Raw genomic sequence first — 14,767 nt, 5'->3', positions numbered from 1 at the left:
CAACAGGAAACAAGAGTGGAGTTTGTATTAGAGGATATACACAAACAATAAAATTAGTGCCAATTTTGGTGCAGTTTTTCCACTAATCAATCAAAATAACTTAAATCATTTGGAAACTTTTTACTAGGTTATTGCTTTAATTTTGTTAATCAACTAGATTAACGTGAAAAATCTGCCCCATATTATGCATGTTATTATGTAATACTTGAGTAAAATATTGTTTTATATTTTAATTAGAAGAACGGGAGTCTTTAAGAGGCTGTGTTCATTAAGCTGGTTTAAAAAGGCGAGTCATGGTCTGCCTCAAACTGAAGTGTGACTGTGTGGCATTTGTATGAATAGAAAAGCTTTGCTAAACAAATTTTGGAAGGTAATCACCTTGCAACTCTCATGAATAAATCTTATTTTACTAATGGATTGGGAGGTTGGCAGCATAAATTTATGGCCAATATATCTCAAAAGCTATTGCGTTGGTTTTGTCTTGTTGGATTCATGCAGTTCTGAAGTGTTCTCATGAACGGGTTTGTTTGATTTCTTACGAAAACTTTTGCAACACAGATCATATGAAATAATGGTTTAAACCGTTGACAGGTGCTGGTTTCAACCCATTGACAACATTGTGGTACAGAGCTGCTTAAAGGTTAAACAACAAAATCACTTGTTAAGGTTAGAAGAAAATAACACGGTTAGGTTTAAACTGACTGAACTACTGGAAGCTGTTATGCCAGTGAACTAGAACACAAGTAAATAAGTGTCCAAAGGGACATGAAGGGGACATGCAAACCCTTCTTCTCAGAATGGTCTCCTCCTCAAAAACCTTAATACAGGCTTTGTACAGGCAGCAAAATACGACTCATATTTATGTTTTAGACTATCCTCCACTGCCATCATGCTGACGCAGTAGTAGTGATTGACAGCGATGAGCAGTTTAAATGACGGATGTCATACTCGGGACAGGATGGGTTGAACAAACGGCAGACTTTCACCCAAGAGAACGGGGTTTGTGTCCCCTGTATAAAAAAAGTAAACTTTTTTTAACTTCCGTGGCTCACATTTTGTGAATCATATTCTTTTTTACGTAACTTACGGGGTCTTTTTTCAACAAGTCCTCCAATCCTAACGACAGAACAGGCCGTTTTTTTTTTAACATAACTTCGGCTTTTTACGTAACTTAGAGTAGCCACGCTATTCTCATAACTACTTCACTTCCGGCATTTACATACATTTATTAACTGTTTAAACTATCTTTAATAATGCCTAACCGAAGTTTTTTGCCCTAAACCTCAGTTGTTTTGAAGCATAAATTCAAAGAAACTATAGCCTTTTTTACAACCAGGAACCGTACGTGTATGTATAATGACATGCATGCTTTGTGTTGTACTGCGAGCTGCTTTTGAAAAATGTTTCATTTTGGGCAGCATTGACAAACGGTCTATTCTGTCGTTTATGTTGGAGATTTTGTTGGACTCCTGTGTCAGAGCCCTAGGTTTGTGCCATCCAACGCCCCTCTTGCCCGCCTTATATCCACCCGCGGCATGCATGCAAACCTTAACAGACTTAATTTCGTGGGATAGCTACAAATTCAGTGCATCACTTTTTGTAGCAATACTAAGGAACCGTTCATGAGAACAGCCTGTGTGAAGACAATGTATTCTATTACTGAGGCAGCTATAACTGATAAGACAGCTACAGAGGTTGCTTTCTGCACTTCTCATATGTTGAATTCTTGCTGTTGGAAATTACTTATGGATTGCTTCTGATAGCTGCATGCTTCAAATCTTCAGACCAAACCCCCAAACAAACACAAATAACAAAAGATGAATTTCAGTGTATTTGATAATCATTTTAGCTTAATCTTTTATAATATAAACCAGTCAAGCACTTGTATCATATTCAGATGAGTCAATGTTTTTTAGTGGCTAATCAGTATCACAGATTAATCGTTTAAGTATGTGCAAATACTGTCTCTTTCCGTCCCTATCAAACATGTGAACTGCATTTTACTGAATTTGTAAATAGAGCAAACAGTGTGTCATGTGTTGTTTATCATGTCAATCTGTGTGGGGGTGGCAACATTCAAAAAAATCCCTGTGGGGATTTATGAATCATGTAATCTTAGCATGTGGGCAGTGGAAGCATACTCCTAACACCTCAGAGGATTAGGAGAGAAAATAGTGTACAGTGTGAAACATCAATAAATAACAAAGAGGTTGCTAATCATAACATTCACATAATAACTGCTATGACTCAATATTGATGAGGTAAGGTGGACAATTCTTAAGAAAACAAATTAAAAATTAATTTTAGTGATTTTACAGGCACGTCTCGAAGCAGTCTGCTCTGTTTAGTTTATCTTGCAATATGCCGCAGACACTTTGGAAGTGATTTGACAACACAGCAGCCTATAATGTGGAAGTGGATTACTCCTGAGTAATTGGAAGATGCTTTTTAATCAAGTGAATCAAATCCATCTTTAATCAGGACTGGAGGCTAACAAACAAATCAAGTATCTTTGTACATAGACTGCTACTAAACCTTCACATTATGTACGAGACTGTCTGAGTCAGAATCACTTTTTAAATCCCATCTTAAAACTTACTTTTACTTTTTTTTTTACTTTTGTTATCTACTGTAAAAGTTCAATATTGACTCATATTTGTTTCCATAATTTCTTCATTTGAATTTGTTGCCTTGTGTGAGAAACCTACTTCTGTTTTGAAAAGTGTGCTCAGAATAAATCAGGATAATATTGTTATGTATTAAACTGGTCTTTAGAAAGTGTGCCTTTGACTTCAAAATATGTATTATATTATTATTATTATTACATTTATTATACAATATGTATTTATTATATTATTACATATTTTGTGATCAGCATGTATTCTGTAATAAATGTAAAGCATACAGGTTTTATTTTGAAGATTTATTGCTCCTAGTGTGTAAGTATGATGACTAGTTTTTAATAAACACAATTTTAACTGTTTTGCCACTGTGCCATAATGTAAGGTAAGTATTTCGTAGATTCCTAAATCACAGTTAAACAAAACAACTAAATATGCAAATTAATATATATATATATATAACTTTACAGGAAGTTAAATTAACAGGCAGAAACATCACTGGCCACAGTACACGTTTTAGTGTCCAAATAAGTTAGTTTAGGGGTGAACTGTTGAACTCCTTACTTTACTAGAACTTTTTATAATAAAGGCCCACAAACAAGAAAGTTTAACAATAAAATGCTTTTTGTAGCTTTCATGGTAGCTATTGTTTCATAAGAGTTACTTGTTTCTAATTGGGGATGGGGTGGACTTAATATAGTCTGTTTACCCCAAACAATGTAGAAAACAAAACAATAGTAACATCTGAACAATCCACAACAAAGAGAATTAGTCATCATAGCGTTGACATAAAACATTCATTGCACTCACACAATGAAAACGGGGGCAAAGTGGAATGAAAGGAATGATTTCAATCATAGTCGCATGGAGGCCATTCAGTTTTGATGCCCATGGCAAGTATTGACTCCACTGAACAACATAAAAGTGATCCAAACTATTGACAAGATCAAACATAATGAACTAATGTGAACTTGTGCTGTTCACTGTTTTCATTTGTTTTAAAGTTTTTATCAAATTAGTGGTGGAAAAAGTATTCAGATCTCTTACTTAAAAGTACTAATATCACACTGTGAAATATACTCCATTAAAAGTAAAAGCTGCATTCAAAACTTACTGAAGTAAAAGTACAAAAGTATCAGCATCAAAATGTACTCAAAGTATCAAAAGTAAAAGTACTTGTCATGCAGAACAACCCCACTCAGATTGTTAAATATATTCTAAATATATTATTAGATTATTATTATTGATGCACATTTATGTAAGCAGCGTTTTCATTTTGAAATGATAGGGCTCATTTTAACTACTTAATATACTTTTATGTGGTTTAATTACAAAAATGTCTCATCACTTAAAAAATGTATCATGTTTTTTGTGTTAAATCTCGACCTGAAAAGTAACAAACGCTGTCAGATAATGTAGTGGAGTAAAAAGTACAATATTTACCTCAAAATTTTATGACATGGAAGAATAAAGTTACATAAAATGGAAAAAAGTAAAGTACAAGTGCCTTAAAATTGTACTTACAGTACGTAAGTAAATGTACTTAGTTACATTCCACCACTGTATCAAATACACATTGTTGAATATTTTCTCATGGTTTACTGCAGGAATCCCAGAACATCTGACCTCTCTTGGACTGTGACATTAGGTAGCATTACAAGCATTTACATGAAGATATGGAAAGTAAGAAAAACATTCAATCTGTTTTGGTGCTTTGGTAGATGGGGAGATGCATCAGTTGCATCCAAACTGTAGTAAGTGTGTTCACACTACCGGCAATGTGTCATTTTCAATGGAAACCAATGACAAAAAGCTACAAAATGACACTTTGATTAGTAGGATGTCACGCGCCCGTCATGTAGCAAAGTTGCACTGGGCTCAACTTTTTCCAGCACTCGAATAATGCAGTGAATCAATTATATATATTTTTCTCCACAGCTACTACAGGAGTTATGTTACAAGGCATTTTTAAATGCACAGTGGCTAGCGTCATGTGTGGTAAATTGTTATTTAGCTAAGTTATTAACTGTCGCTCTGCTAGAGTTCTTTGTGTTGAGGTGCACACAGTGATGCAAATGATGATCCATGTTCACATACACATACAAGCCCAAGTCCTTGATCAAGACTTAAGCGCAGACAATGGAGGCGACAATGTAGCAGCCCATGCTTGGCTGTCTTTTTTTTAACATTGTCGCTTGTAGTGTGAATGCAGCTTAAGCCACACTGCCCACATGTGTTCAATATCAGTGGTTTGTGATGATGACAGTTCTGATTAGCTTGTACTGTTAACCTGGACACTTTCTTTTTGACGTAATGTTTAGTGATTTGAAGCCCTATAACCAATGAAGTACTCAGGAGGCATTTTTTGCCATAACTGCATCACAGTGTCCGTCCAGTCGAGCACAACTACTGTGGCTGTATCTGAAAAACAATTGTTGTTGGCTACATAAAGTGAGATACCATCTATTCATTTTTCATCAACACTGAGGAGTATGGCTTATAGCTGAAATACTTGCCCAGGTGGTCAATAACAACAGTGTTGTGTGTAGTCCAAAACATTTTTTTTAACTAAATATTACTGTAGTGCAGATCTCAAGAGGTGCTTTTTAACTGAACATGAAGTTTGACCACTGAACAGAAATAGACATTTGCTCTCTCTAAACTGATAACATAACATCTCCACAGTTTAATGATGTTATCTTGGCTGTTCACTGATTTGTTTTTAATTGCTTCTTTCGCTGTAGTTGTACATTTATCTTCCGTTGTGTGTTACTGTGTTTGACAGCATGGTTTGATTGACTTTACCTGGCTCTGGAGAGCTTGTTGTTGGTAGAGGGACAGCCTGGCCTTGGTGTGCTCATCCGTGGTCGGGCTGAGAGGCTTGGGGTCTGACATGGACCTCTGGGTGCTCTTAATTGGTCGGGGAACAGAGGGGTGTCTTTGGGGAGACTCGGCTGTGTAGGACTTCTGCTGAGGTGTGACGTGGGCTTTGTTCAGCCTCTCACTGGACAGAGAAGTCTCCAGCAGGCGGTGAGGGGACACCGGGGAGACGGGAGAGTAGAGGACTTGTGGGGATTTGGGAGTCTGCTGCTGCCGGATGATGCTGGAGATGGACTCGTTGTGGAGGTGGTTGTGAGGCTGGTAGTTGATGTCGAGCGGGTCGGGGCGGCGTCGCTCAAACTTGGCTGCGTTTGCTGCGATGTGCTGCTGTTGCCGCTGCTGGGCCAGGAGGTCGGCAGAACTGGGTTGTTGTGTCCCGGTGCTGGCGGAGGAAGAATACGGACTGACCGTGGTTGGCACACTGAGCTGGGGAGCTACAACACCCTGTGACTGGGCTTCCGGGTCAGTCTGGCATGCCAGAGACTGACCTTTCTGGGTGCGCTCAGGTCCGGAGATGTAGTGCACAATCTCTACTTTATTCGGGTCTGGCACTGTCACATGGATTGCCGGGGAGACTCTTCCGAGATGCTCCACTTCTGTCTGGCAAGACATTTCTCTGATGGTCTGGATGGCAATACTGGAGGATACCATCTTGGAAGATTCGGTCTTGATGTCAGTGGCTGTTGTGGATGTGGGGGCACTGCTGTTACCAGCAGCACTTGACTCAGTGTGACGGGAGAAACGGGAACGTCTTCTGCGTACCGGCTGCCCCGTCTCTGCCTTGTCCTCGTCGTCATCTGTCTGGACAGAGCAGTCAACACTACGACCACGCCTCCTGGTGCGATGACGCATCATGTACCTGGTGATAGAGTGGAGAGAAGAAGAAATAACAATAAAGAAAGACCCGATAATGCTATATACAGCTACACCAGTTGTACAGGAACATTACAATTAGCAGGCGGTATTCTGAAGTACTAACATAAAAATAACAAGTCTAAGTTGGAACATTTACCAATACTTGATGCCTTCTGACCTTTTTGTGTTGCTCATTGCGTTATACCTTTGAAACTGTCAGAAAAGTGACATCTTTATTCTGTATGAAATTGTTTATAAATTATTCATAAAGCCTGCATCTTCTTCTCAGTTTGTGTCTTGTTTTTTTAATTACAGGAAAAGATGTGAAGTAAATAGGAAAGACAATCAAGGTAATCTTCACCTAATACACACACAAACACACATCTCTACCTCTCCTCTCCGTCTTCATCGTCCGTCTGCACACAGCTGTCCACGATCCTGCGAGGGGAGCCGTAAAACACCACACTGTCTCCGTCCAAGCTGTCCCTGCTCAGCCTGGTCATGGAGCTGTGTTTCCTCATGTTGGTCCTGGTCTCCATGTGCTCCTGCTGGCTCCTCAGACACATCTCAGATGAGGAGTTGGGGAGAGAACGGGAGCCCATCTGGGAGTCGTAGGGCAGGGGCTGTCCATTCGCATCCAGCTGAGGAAAAAAGGTTGCTAGTTGTCACTTATCATTCATTCAATTAAAAAGTCTTGCATATTGCACCTCATATTACAAGGAGGTCCACCAAAGAACTGGTTGAGTGGAGACAACATAATGAGTTGCAGCTTTAGATATCAATTCAGTTAACTGCTACTGTGGTCATTTTTAGAAAGCACATTATAATTATTTTTCACAATGGATTTCATGGGTTATGCACAATTGATTTTACAGATTGAATTTTTCTTTGCCAGCCAATTTAATTCACGAGTTGTCAGAAAATGCTCTAGTGTCCTAATTAACCTTTTGAGATCAATTATGCTTTGGAAAATACACCGTAGATGTGTCAGGAAGTCCAGGCCAGGGGTCAGGCCTGTGTAGGCAGGCCGAAAATGTGTTAGTAAGAGCTTCTCAAAGCAAGATTTTTCTTTACTTTGCCACTGTTTATGCCCTTACCTTTTTTTGCCACTGCTGCCCAATAGCTGATGCCTTCAACATCAATCCTCAATTACATCCTTTGAGTAAGTCACAGAACCTATAACCCATCTGCCAGTGTGCCTCACTCCCCTCACCTGTATGCCTTGAGCTGCAGCTGTTTTCTGTCTCTTCTGCTCTTCGAGCTGCTGCTGGAGCTGTTGCTGTAAAGACTGGATCTGGTCTAGCTGGGACTTCTGCTGCGCCAACTGCTCCCTCTGGAGAACAAGTTGTTTCTCACGTTCGTGTTGCTGTTGCTGTAGAACCTAAAAGAAAATGTTGGTGGGAGGGGGAACAGAAAGAAGCACACGTCGGCAAGAACACAGAGAGAGGACAAGACAAAAACGTATGAAGAAGTGCACGAGAGAGAGGTGGCAGTGGATGAGTTGAGAGAAGAAGAAATGTTAAAGAAACAAACAAAGAAAAGATGGAAAAAAGACAAGATGAAAAAAATGAGACAGAGAGAGATAGTAAAGACAGAAGAGGACAAGGTCGTTGACTTTAGCCACATCTGATTGCATAAAAGATGATTGAAAACTCCTGACACTAAATGTGACATGGAGTGATTCTTGTGCTGATGGATTAGTTTTAAAAATGGTTCCAAGTTAGTCAAACCTCTATATACTGCAAAACCAAGAATGGAAGCGCAACATAAATGAAGTGCAGCGTGTAGTAGTTATTGCTGTTGCCAGTCATACAATGCTCTTAAGAAAATATTTAATGCATTTTCTTTGCTGCATAAATGACAGGCCAGTGCAAATAAGGAGTTAGGGTTTTTTGCTTATACTGTAGGTTATGAGATGCATATTAGACATTCCATCTCTAGTTCATTCTCATAAAGGAAGGCTTCCACACCTGTTTAACTGAGTTAACTTGAAAGAGTTTCAACTGCTTGTTCTATTAAAAAAGAAGAGAATTGTCATGTTAGCCCTTCTGTTAACTGTTAAACATCTGTACAAGGCTATACGGAGCTGGGAAAAGTGGTAAATTCACATTTACTTGCTATTGATTATCAGAATAATACAATTTCTCTTTTCCACATAAATTTAACCAACAAATGGAATAATAAACCACTTTACGTTTTTCCTCTAAATGTAAACCAAACCAATAAATGAAACATGAATCCAAAATCATCAGTTTCTGTCACACATACAGGCATGTTCATGCATACTTCATAGACAAGAAATGTCCAGTAAAGTGAACTACATACTAGAGAGCATGCAAACTTTTGTAAGGCTGACAGGATGCAAACATTTCCTTGAACAAAAAAAAACAATAAGTCATTACATTATAAAACATTTTCTCTCACAATGACAGAAATTAAACACCATCTTGAAATGAAAATATATTTAATGGTCTTACTGGTAAAAAGGTTTTCAATAAAGCTCTCACAGTTTGATACATGTACTTTTTGGGGCGATTGATAGGGGACATGCATTGAAATGCATGCATATAATGTATAAAGAATTAGTTAGTTTAAAAAAAAATATTTCAGGGGATCATGTACTGTACCTTACTAGTCAATTTACTGGTTGCACATCAAAGATGTGACATTAAAAGAACAAAACAATCTAAATAATTTAAAAGGTTAGTAACTCAACAAGACACCACAAATAACACCACCACCACAAAAAAAAACTAACCACAAACCAATATCCATAGCTAAACGAACAATCACAAAACATCAAACAAAACACCAACTATCAAACTCTCAACTCATATTTGTCCCTCTACCTGTTCCTTGATGTTCTGCAGCTCATGTAACTCTCTCTGCACCAGAATCTGCTCCTTCTCCCTGTGCAGCTTCAGTTCCATCCTTTCTCGCTCCAGCTCTTCCTGCAGACGCAGTTGCCGGAGTTTCTCTAGCTCCACGCGCTCCCTCTCCATCTGCAAAAGCTGCTCCTGCTGCCGATGCAGCCTCTCTGCCTCGGTTTCACCCTCCTTGTGTATGGCACCTGGTGGAGGGAAGGGAGGAAGGCCCCCTGGAATGGGTAAGCCACTAGAGGGGGCAGAGGGACCTACTGGAGGTTGGGTGTAGCCGTGAGTGTGTGAAGGAGCGGAGGGTGGGTAGGCATGGGCCGCTGGAGGAGGCTGTTGAGCACTTGTCACTTGTTGCTGTTGTTGTTGTTGTTGTTGTTGTTGCTGTTGTTGACTGTTCAGGTGGGCCTGGGACAGGTTTATTGGCTGCTGCTGTGGTTCTGTTGGGATGACAACTGTTCCCTGTACAGAGGTGACCTCGGCTGCACCTTTACCGAGATAAACTGGTTCATCTTGGGCTGTAGAACTAGCAGCTGTCATGGAAACAGAGACTGGGGCACCTAGTAGTGCTGAAGTTGTTGGAGCACCAACAGTGGTGGCAGTGGCTGAGGTTGTCTGGAGAAGACCTGGTGCTGGGTAACGGACTTGACCTTGTCCAGTTAAGGGTCCTCTGGGAGTCATTGGTAGTCTGCTAAGACTGGATAGGGGTACAGGTGTCATGTTGGCAGAGGGGTATGGCCTGTAGACGCCCCTCAGTAGTGGGCGAAGAACAGAGGCAGGCTGAGTTGTAATTGGAAGTGTAGACGCAATAGGGGTCTGAATGGTGGAGTAGATCATCCCATCAGAGGACCTTATAGCAGCAGGGTACATGGCTCTGAGACTTGCCTGCCTGGCATTGATAAGGTTGGTCAGCGCTTGACTATGGGAGATTGGCTTCCCATCTAGTCCAAAGAGGAGGTTTTGTCTCATGCCAAGACCTGCAAGTCTGGAGGCCCCAGGCCCAGTTCCTCTCCCCAGACTACCAAACTGCATTAAATCTGGGTTGCTTCCATATCGATCCATGGAATTGAGTGCTGCACACATCCGGCTTATCTCCCTGGCAGTTGTAGCACTATACTGAGCCAAGTTAGCTTCTTGGAAGTTAGCAATGTCACGAGCAGAGTATCCATAGTCTGAACTGATGTTAGACAAGGAATTATATCTCCTTATAGGCAGTGTTTGGGCTGCGATGTCTCCGCCATGTCGTAAATCTGTATAGGAGCCATACTGCATCCCCATAAACCCTCCATAACCCTGTTTCATAGCAGTTAGATCCATGGCAAGGTCTCTTGATGCTTGCAGATGTGGTTCTAGTTTAGAATGGTAAGACTGAAGCCCAGCTTCAGCTAGGTTTGTATCAGACATCGAAGGCTGGAGCCTTCCAGGGAAAGGTAATGTGTAGGCCTTACGTTCATCCATTGGATACTCTTGGTACCCTCCAGATTGTCTTTCTTGGTCAGACTCATAGGAGAGAGGTGGGGCAGATGGAGGCCTAATGCCTTCTTTCTCACCACCAACACAGCTTCCACCAAATGGAAGTCGGTAAACAACGTCACAGCAAGCTGGCTGGTTGTCAGGTTTAATTTGGCCTCCTGTCAGATCCATAGCATCCTGTCCTTCTTCTACCGTCACTAGCTGAGTCACTGCCCTGGCCTGCTCAGGCCCTCCATCCATCTGTACCACCATGCTATGTGGGGATTTGCCTCCTGATATCAAACCAGGAGGACTGGGCTTCCCTTTCAGCTCAACAGGACCAGTGCCATACAGGTCAGGGTTAATGACTGGTGATACAGCACTGACCACAGCTGAGGCAGCACTAGTCTGACTGACTAGCAAGTCTTTTTTTAGCAAAGGTGTGATCTGACCAGTAAGGTTGTACCTGGCTAAAGCAGATGCCTGTTGCTGATGATGTTGCATCTGATGGTGCTGTTGCAATTGCTGTTCAAGGAGTTGTTGTTGCTTCTGCAGCTTCTCCTGCTGTATTTGTAGCTCTCTCTGTTGGACACTGAGGTCTTCAAGTTTGGCATCAATTTTTGGTATTGATGGGTCACTTGGGGGTGAATTTGGTTTGTTCTGGGAAAGACACACAGCCGAACCCATGCCCTGACCCAGATCCACTCTGTTTTGGTGGGGATCACCATAGATTGTTGGCTGTCTGGGCTGAGTCATGAACATGGAAGCAGCCACAGTAACACTAACAGTGGTTGGTGTGGTGATCTCCTGGGTGTTCAGATTCATAATCAGTGGCTGTACAATTGTTGAATGTCTGCTACCCTCTGGTCCACCATGGTATTTCCTGCTCTCAGTGGCCAAGGAGGTGAGATCCATTCCCTGGTCAGTGATGATAATAGGAGCTGGTTTGGTGACTGTTCTGAGGTCCACAACACTTCCACCTTGGATCATATGGCCCTGCTCTACCCTAGAAGTGCCTGGGACTGTCGATATTCGACAGAGGGAGATGTTGTCCATTGACATGGACCCTCTGGTGTAAATGCTGGCTGTGGTGACCATACTTGTTCCCACATTTACTTTCTCCACTCTCTGTGTTCGGTAGAAGCTACGTGTAGGGGACTGTTGGTAAGGTGGCGTGTCTGGAGGGCTGCCACATGGAGAGTAATTTTCAAATGTTGATTGGCGACTAAATCGGGTAGGCGAAGACAGTGGAGAAGTAGCAGTGTTCACTGTCGTCGGCCTAGCTGGGCTTGGAGGTGGGGAATATGGGGCATCCTGGGAAGACTGCTGACGATAAAGCCGCGGGGAAACTGATCGATGTGATGTTTGGGTTCCCTGAGCCATTACTGGAGATGTAGGCCCGGAGCCAGCTGACTCTGACATTCGTATTGCTGAACTGAATGTCTGTGTGGAGAATTCAGCAGTATTTCTTCTGGAAGGTGAGCGGGTGGGACTCTGTGGTGGTGGTGATGGAGAAAGAGGAGGACTGGTGCTCCTGTAATAAGTAGTGTATTTGGAAGAACGTGGCTCAATAACTCTCTCAGTGGAAGATGTTGAGCTGTCTCTCATTTGGACATCCCTGGTGTCTCCTACCCTTCTGGTGATTACTTCCCTCTGACTGTAGGCCTGGGTAATCTCTGCAATCTTGCTGCATACACTAGAGACTGTAGCTGAAGATGTCGCAGGACTTGTTGTGGGCCGACCATATATACCAGACTGAGTAGTTGTCATAGTGTGGCTTGAACTAGTCGGAGAAATCGTTACTGCATCTCTTGCGTAAACTCCATAAGCTGCAATAGTGGTGGCAGCCACAGCTGGAGTTATTCCATTCTTTCCTGCCTGGCTTTTGATCCTGTCTTTGTGTCCATCCTTTGCAGTGAAATGCTGTGTTACTCGGACATCAGGAATACGTCCTCCAGTTTCAGCAAAGGAGACAGGAGCTGAGATCTGGGTGGGGCTGGTCCCTGGCGTTAGTAGAGCATTGCTTTGTTCCAGTAGCTTAGCAAAGGCTGAGCCTGTGTCTAAAAGCTGTTTGTCTGCGTAGGAGGTCTCAATCTCAATCTCTACTTGCTCGTCAGTAGCCATCTGCATCTTAGTGATGTTCTGAGATGTTTGTCGGATCTCCTCATAAATATCTGTTTCCGTCTCTGCTGCTTCATTGTCATATCCTGCTTGCTCTTGTTCATATTCATACTCTTCATCATAACCTTGTCCATTAATGTCCTCCTCATAATACTGCCCATGTCTTCCATGTTGCTGCTGTTGCTGTTGTTGTTTCTGTAGCATCTCAGCCTTCCTCATCATCTCCTCATAAACCTCCTCTGCACTCTTTAGCGGTTTAGAGGTTGAAGATGGGGCTGTGGTGGTTGTTGCTGTTGATGATTTCTCTACCGGCGAGTATAGAGACATAAAGGTAGGCAGGTTGTATTCGCTGCCTGACTTGTAAAGTTTGGACTCATATCCCTCAGCCTCGGAGTCCAGACTCTGAGGGGAATATTCAGAAGCAGAGGAACGATGGAGCTCTTCCATTTCTGCAGCCTGTCTCAACTCTTCTGTCGGAGAAGCATCTTCAATGGGTGAGAGATTGCTTGGTGGTGTCTTAGACCTCTCTCTGCGTCTCTGAGCCCTCAGCTCCTCCTTATCCCTCTTGGTCTTTCGTGCTGTGCTCCTTATTCTCTGTTGTTCCACTTCCCTCATCTTCTCCTGTTCTCTCAGAAGTTCCTCTTCCTCTCGCAACTCGTCCTCTTCTGAAGAGTCTTCAATGGTCGGAAGCAGAGGGCCGTGGGAGCGGTGGCGCGCTTTCCTCTGCTGCTTTGCCTCTTCCAGCCTTTGCCTCCTGCTGGGGCTACTGTCACTGTCCTCCTCCATTGATGAGATGGAAGTAGGAGACTGGCCTGAGCCATACGAGGAGGAAGTGGCTGGCAGAGTGGAGGAGTAGTCACCCCGAGACCGCTCCTCGGGAGATCCCGTCAGGCTCTCCATCTCTAGCTCTGGTTCCCGATCAAGGCTTAAGTCATTTTCACTTCCCAGCTCCATGTCTCGGCTGTAGCTGTTGGTGTTATTGAGTTCAATGGTTTTGAAGCGCCTCAAGCCTCCTTGTGACGCCATCACATCTTCCTCACCCTCCTCCAATGAGCCTTTATAAACATCAGTAGAACTCTTAGATTCCTCCTCGAAACTACTGGAGTGGTGCTGAAGACGTCTTTTCTCTTTCCCTGAGTCCGAGATAGTGTGTTTATGGTGGCTTTTCTTGGGTTTCTGGTAGCCATATCCCTCATCTTCCTCATCCTCTTCCTCCATCTCTTCCTCCTCCTCTTCATTTTCTTCATCTGCGCTCATCTCCATTATTTGTCTCCTCATGAACTCCTCATCTGTCATCTCTGTTGGCTCAGCCTCCTTTTCCTTCTTTTTCTTCTCCTTCTTCTCCTCCTTCCCTTCCTTCCGTTTACCCTCCCAGTCTCCTCTGTCTTCTTCTTCCTCCAGTATATCTTCTAATTCCTCGTCAGAGTCGTATGCATCTGGTGGGATCGACAGGGAGCGTGGGCGCTGCTTTCCTCTGTCGTCCAAGTCTCTGTCTCTGTGCTTCCTCCCCCTTCTGTCCCCCTTCTCTTCAGACAGGCTCTTCTCCAGCAAAGGCCTCATGGAGCTTTCTAGCTTGGTGATTTCAGAGGGGCTTGGTGGGGAGCCCCGACCAATTATTCCCCTCTCACTCAGCTTCATCTCCTCTTCTTGAATTAGACCCGTGATTTCACTGTGGGAGCTGGAGATGCCGTCAGAGGAGTAGCCCGTGTCACTGAGGCTCTGAGGGCTGCGCGACAAGTCATGGGTGCTGTTGTTCTTTGTATCCTAAAGAGAGAAGAAGAAAGAAAGAAGAATGTATCATTTTGTGGAAGCTAGGGTTTTTAACACAAGTCATGATTTACGTAAAATGTGAGAATGTGGCGATGCTGGATCCGCAAATCATTAAGCATACAACTTAAGCCCACATATATCTGGATTTCTATTTTTAGGTATACAATTATCAGTCCATGCCTAATTTGTAAAATG

The 14,767-nt window shown here is 42.7% G+C and overlaps 1 protein-coding gene across 1 annotated transcript in view; it reads right to left on the bottom strand.

The window, feature by feature from the left end:
• Positions 1-14,767, bottom strand: part of bsna (bassoon presynaptic cytomatrix protein a) — a 145,683-nt gene that overhangs the window by 31,761 nt on the left and 99,155 nt on the right. Inside the window, exons 4-7 of the mRNA XM_059333869.1 lie at positions 9,206-14,566; positions 7,570-7,737; positions 6,747-6,997; positions 5,427-6,360 (exon numbers count right to left, since the gene is read on the bottom strand). Of these exons, the coding sequence (XP_059189852.1) occupies positions 5,427-6,360; positions 6,747-6,997; positions 7,570-7,737; positions 9,206-14,566 (6,714 nt within the window). The remainder of the gene's footprint in view (positions 1-5,426; positions 6,361-6,746; positions 6,998-7,569; positions 7,738-9,205; positions 14,567-14,767) is intronic.

The sequence above is a fragment of the Centropristis striata genome, chromosome 5 (genome assembly GCF_030273125.1).
Source record: "Centropristis striata isolate RG_2023a ecotype Rhode Island chromosome 5, C.striata_1.0, whole genome shotgun sequence".
Lineage (NCBI taxonomy): Eukaryota > Metazoa > Chordata > Actinopteri > Perciformes > Serranidae > Centropristis > Centropristis striata.
This window is presented reverse-complemented; position numbering and strand designations above follow the sequence as displayed.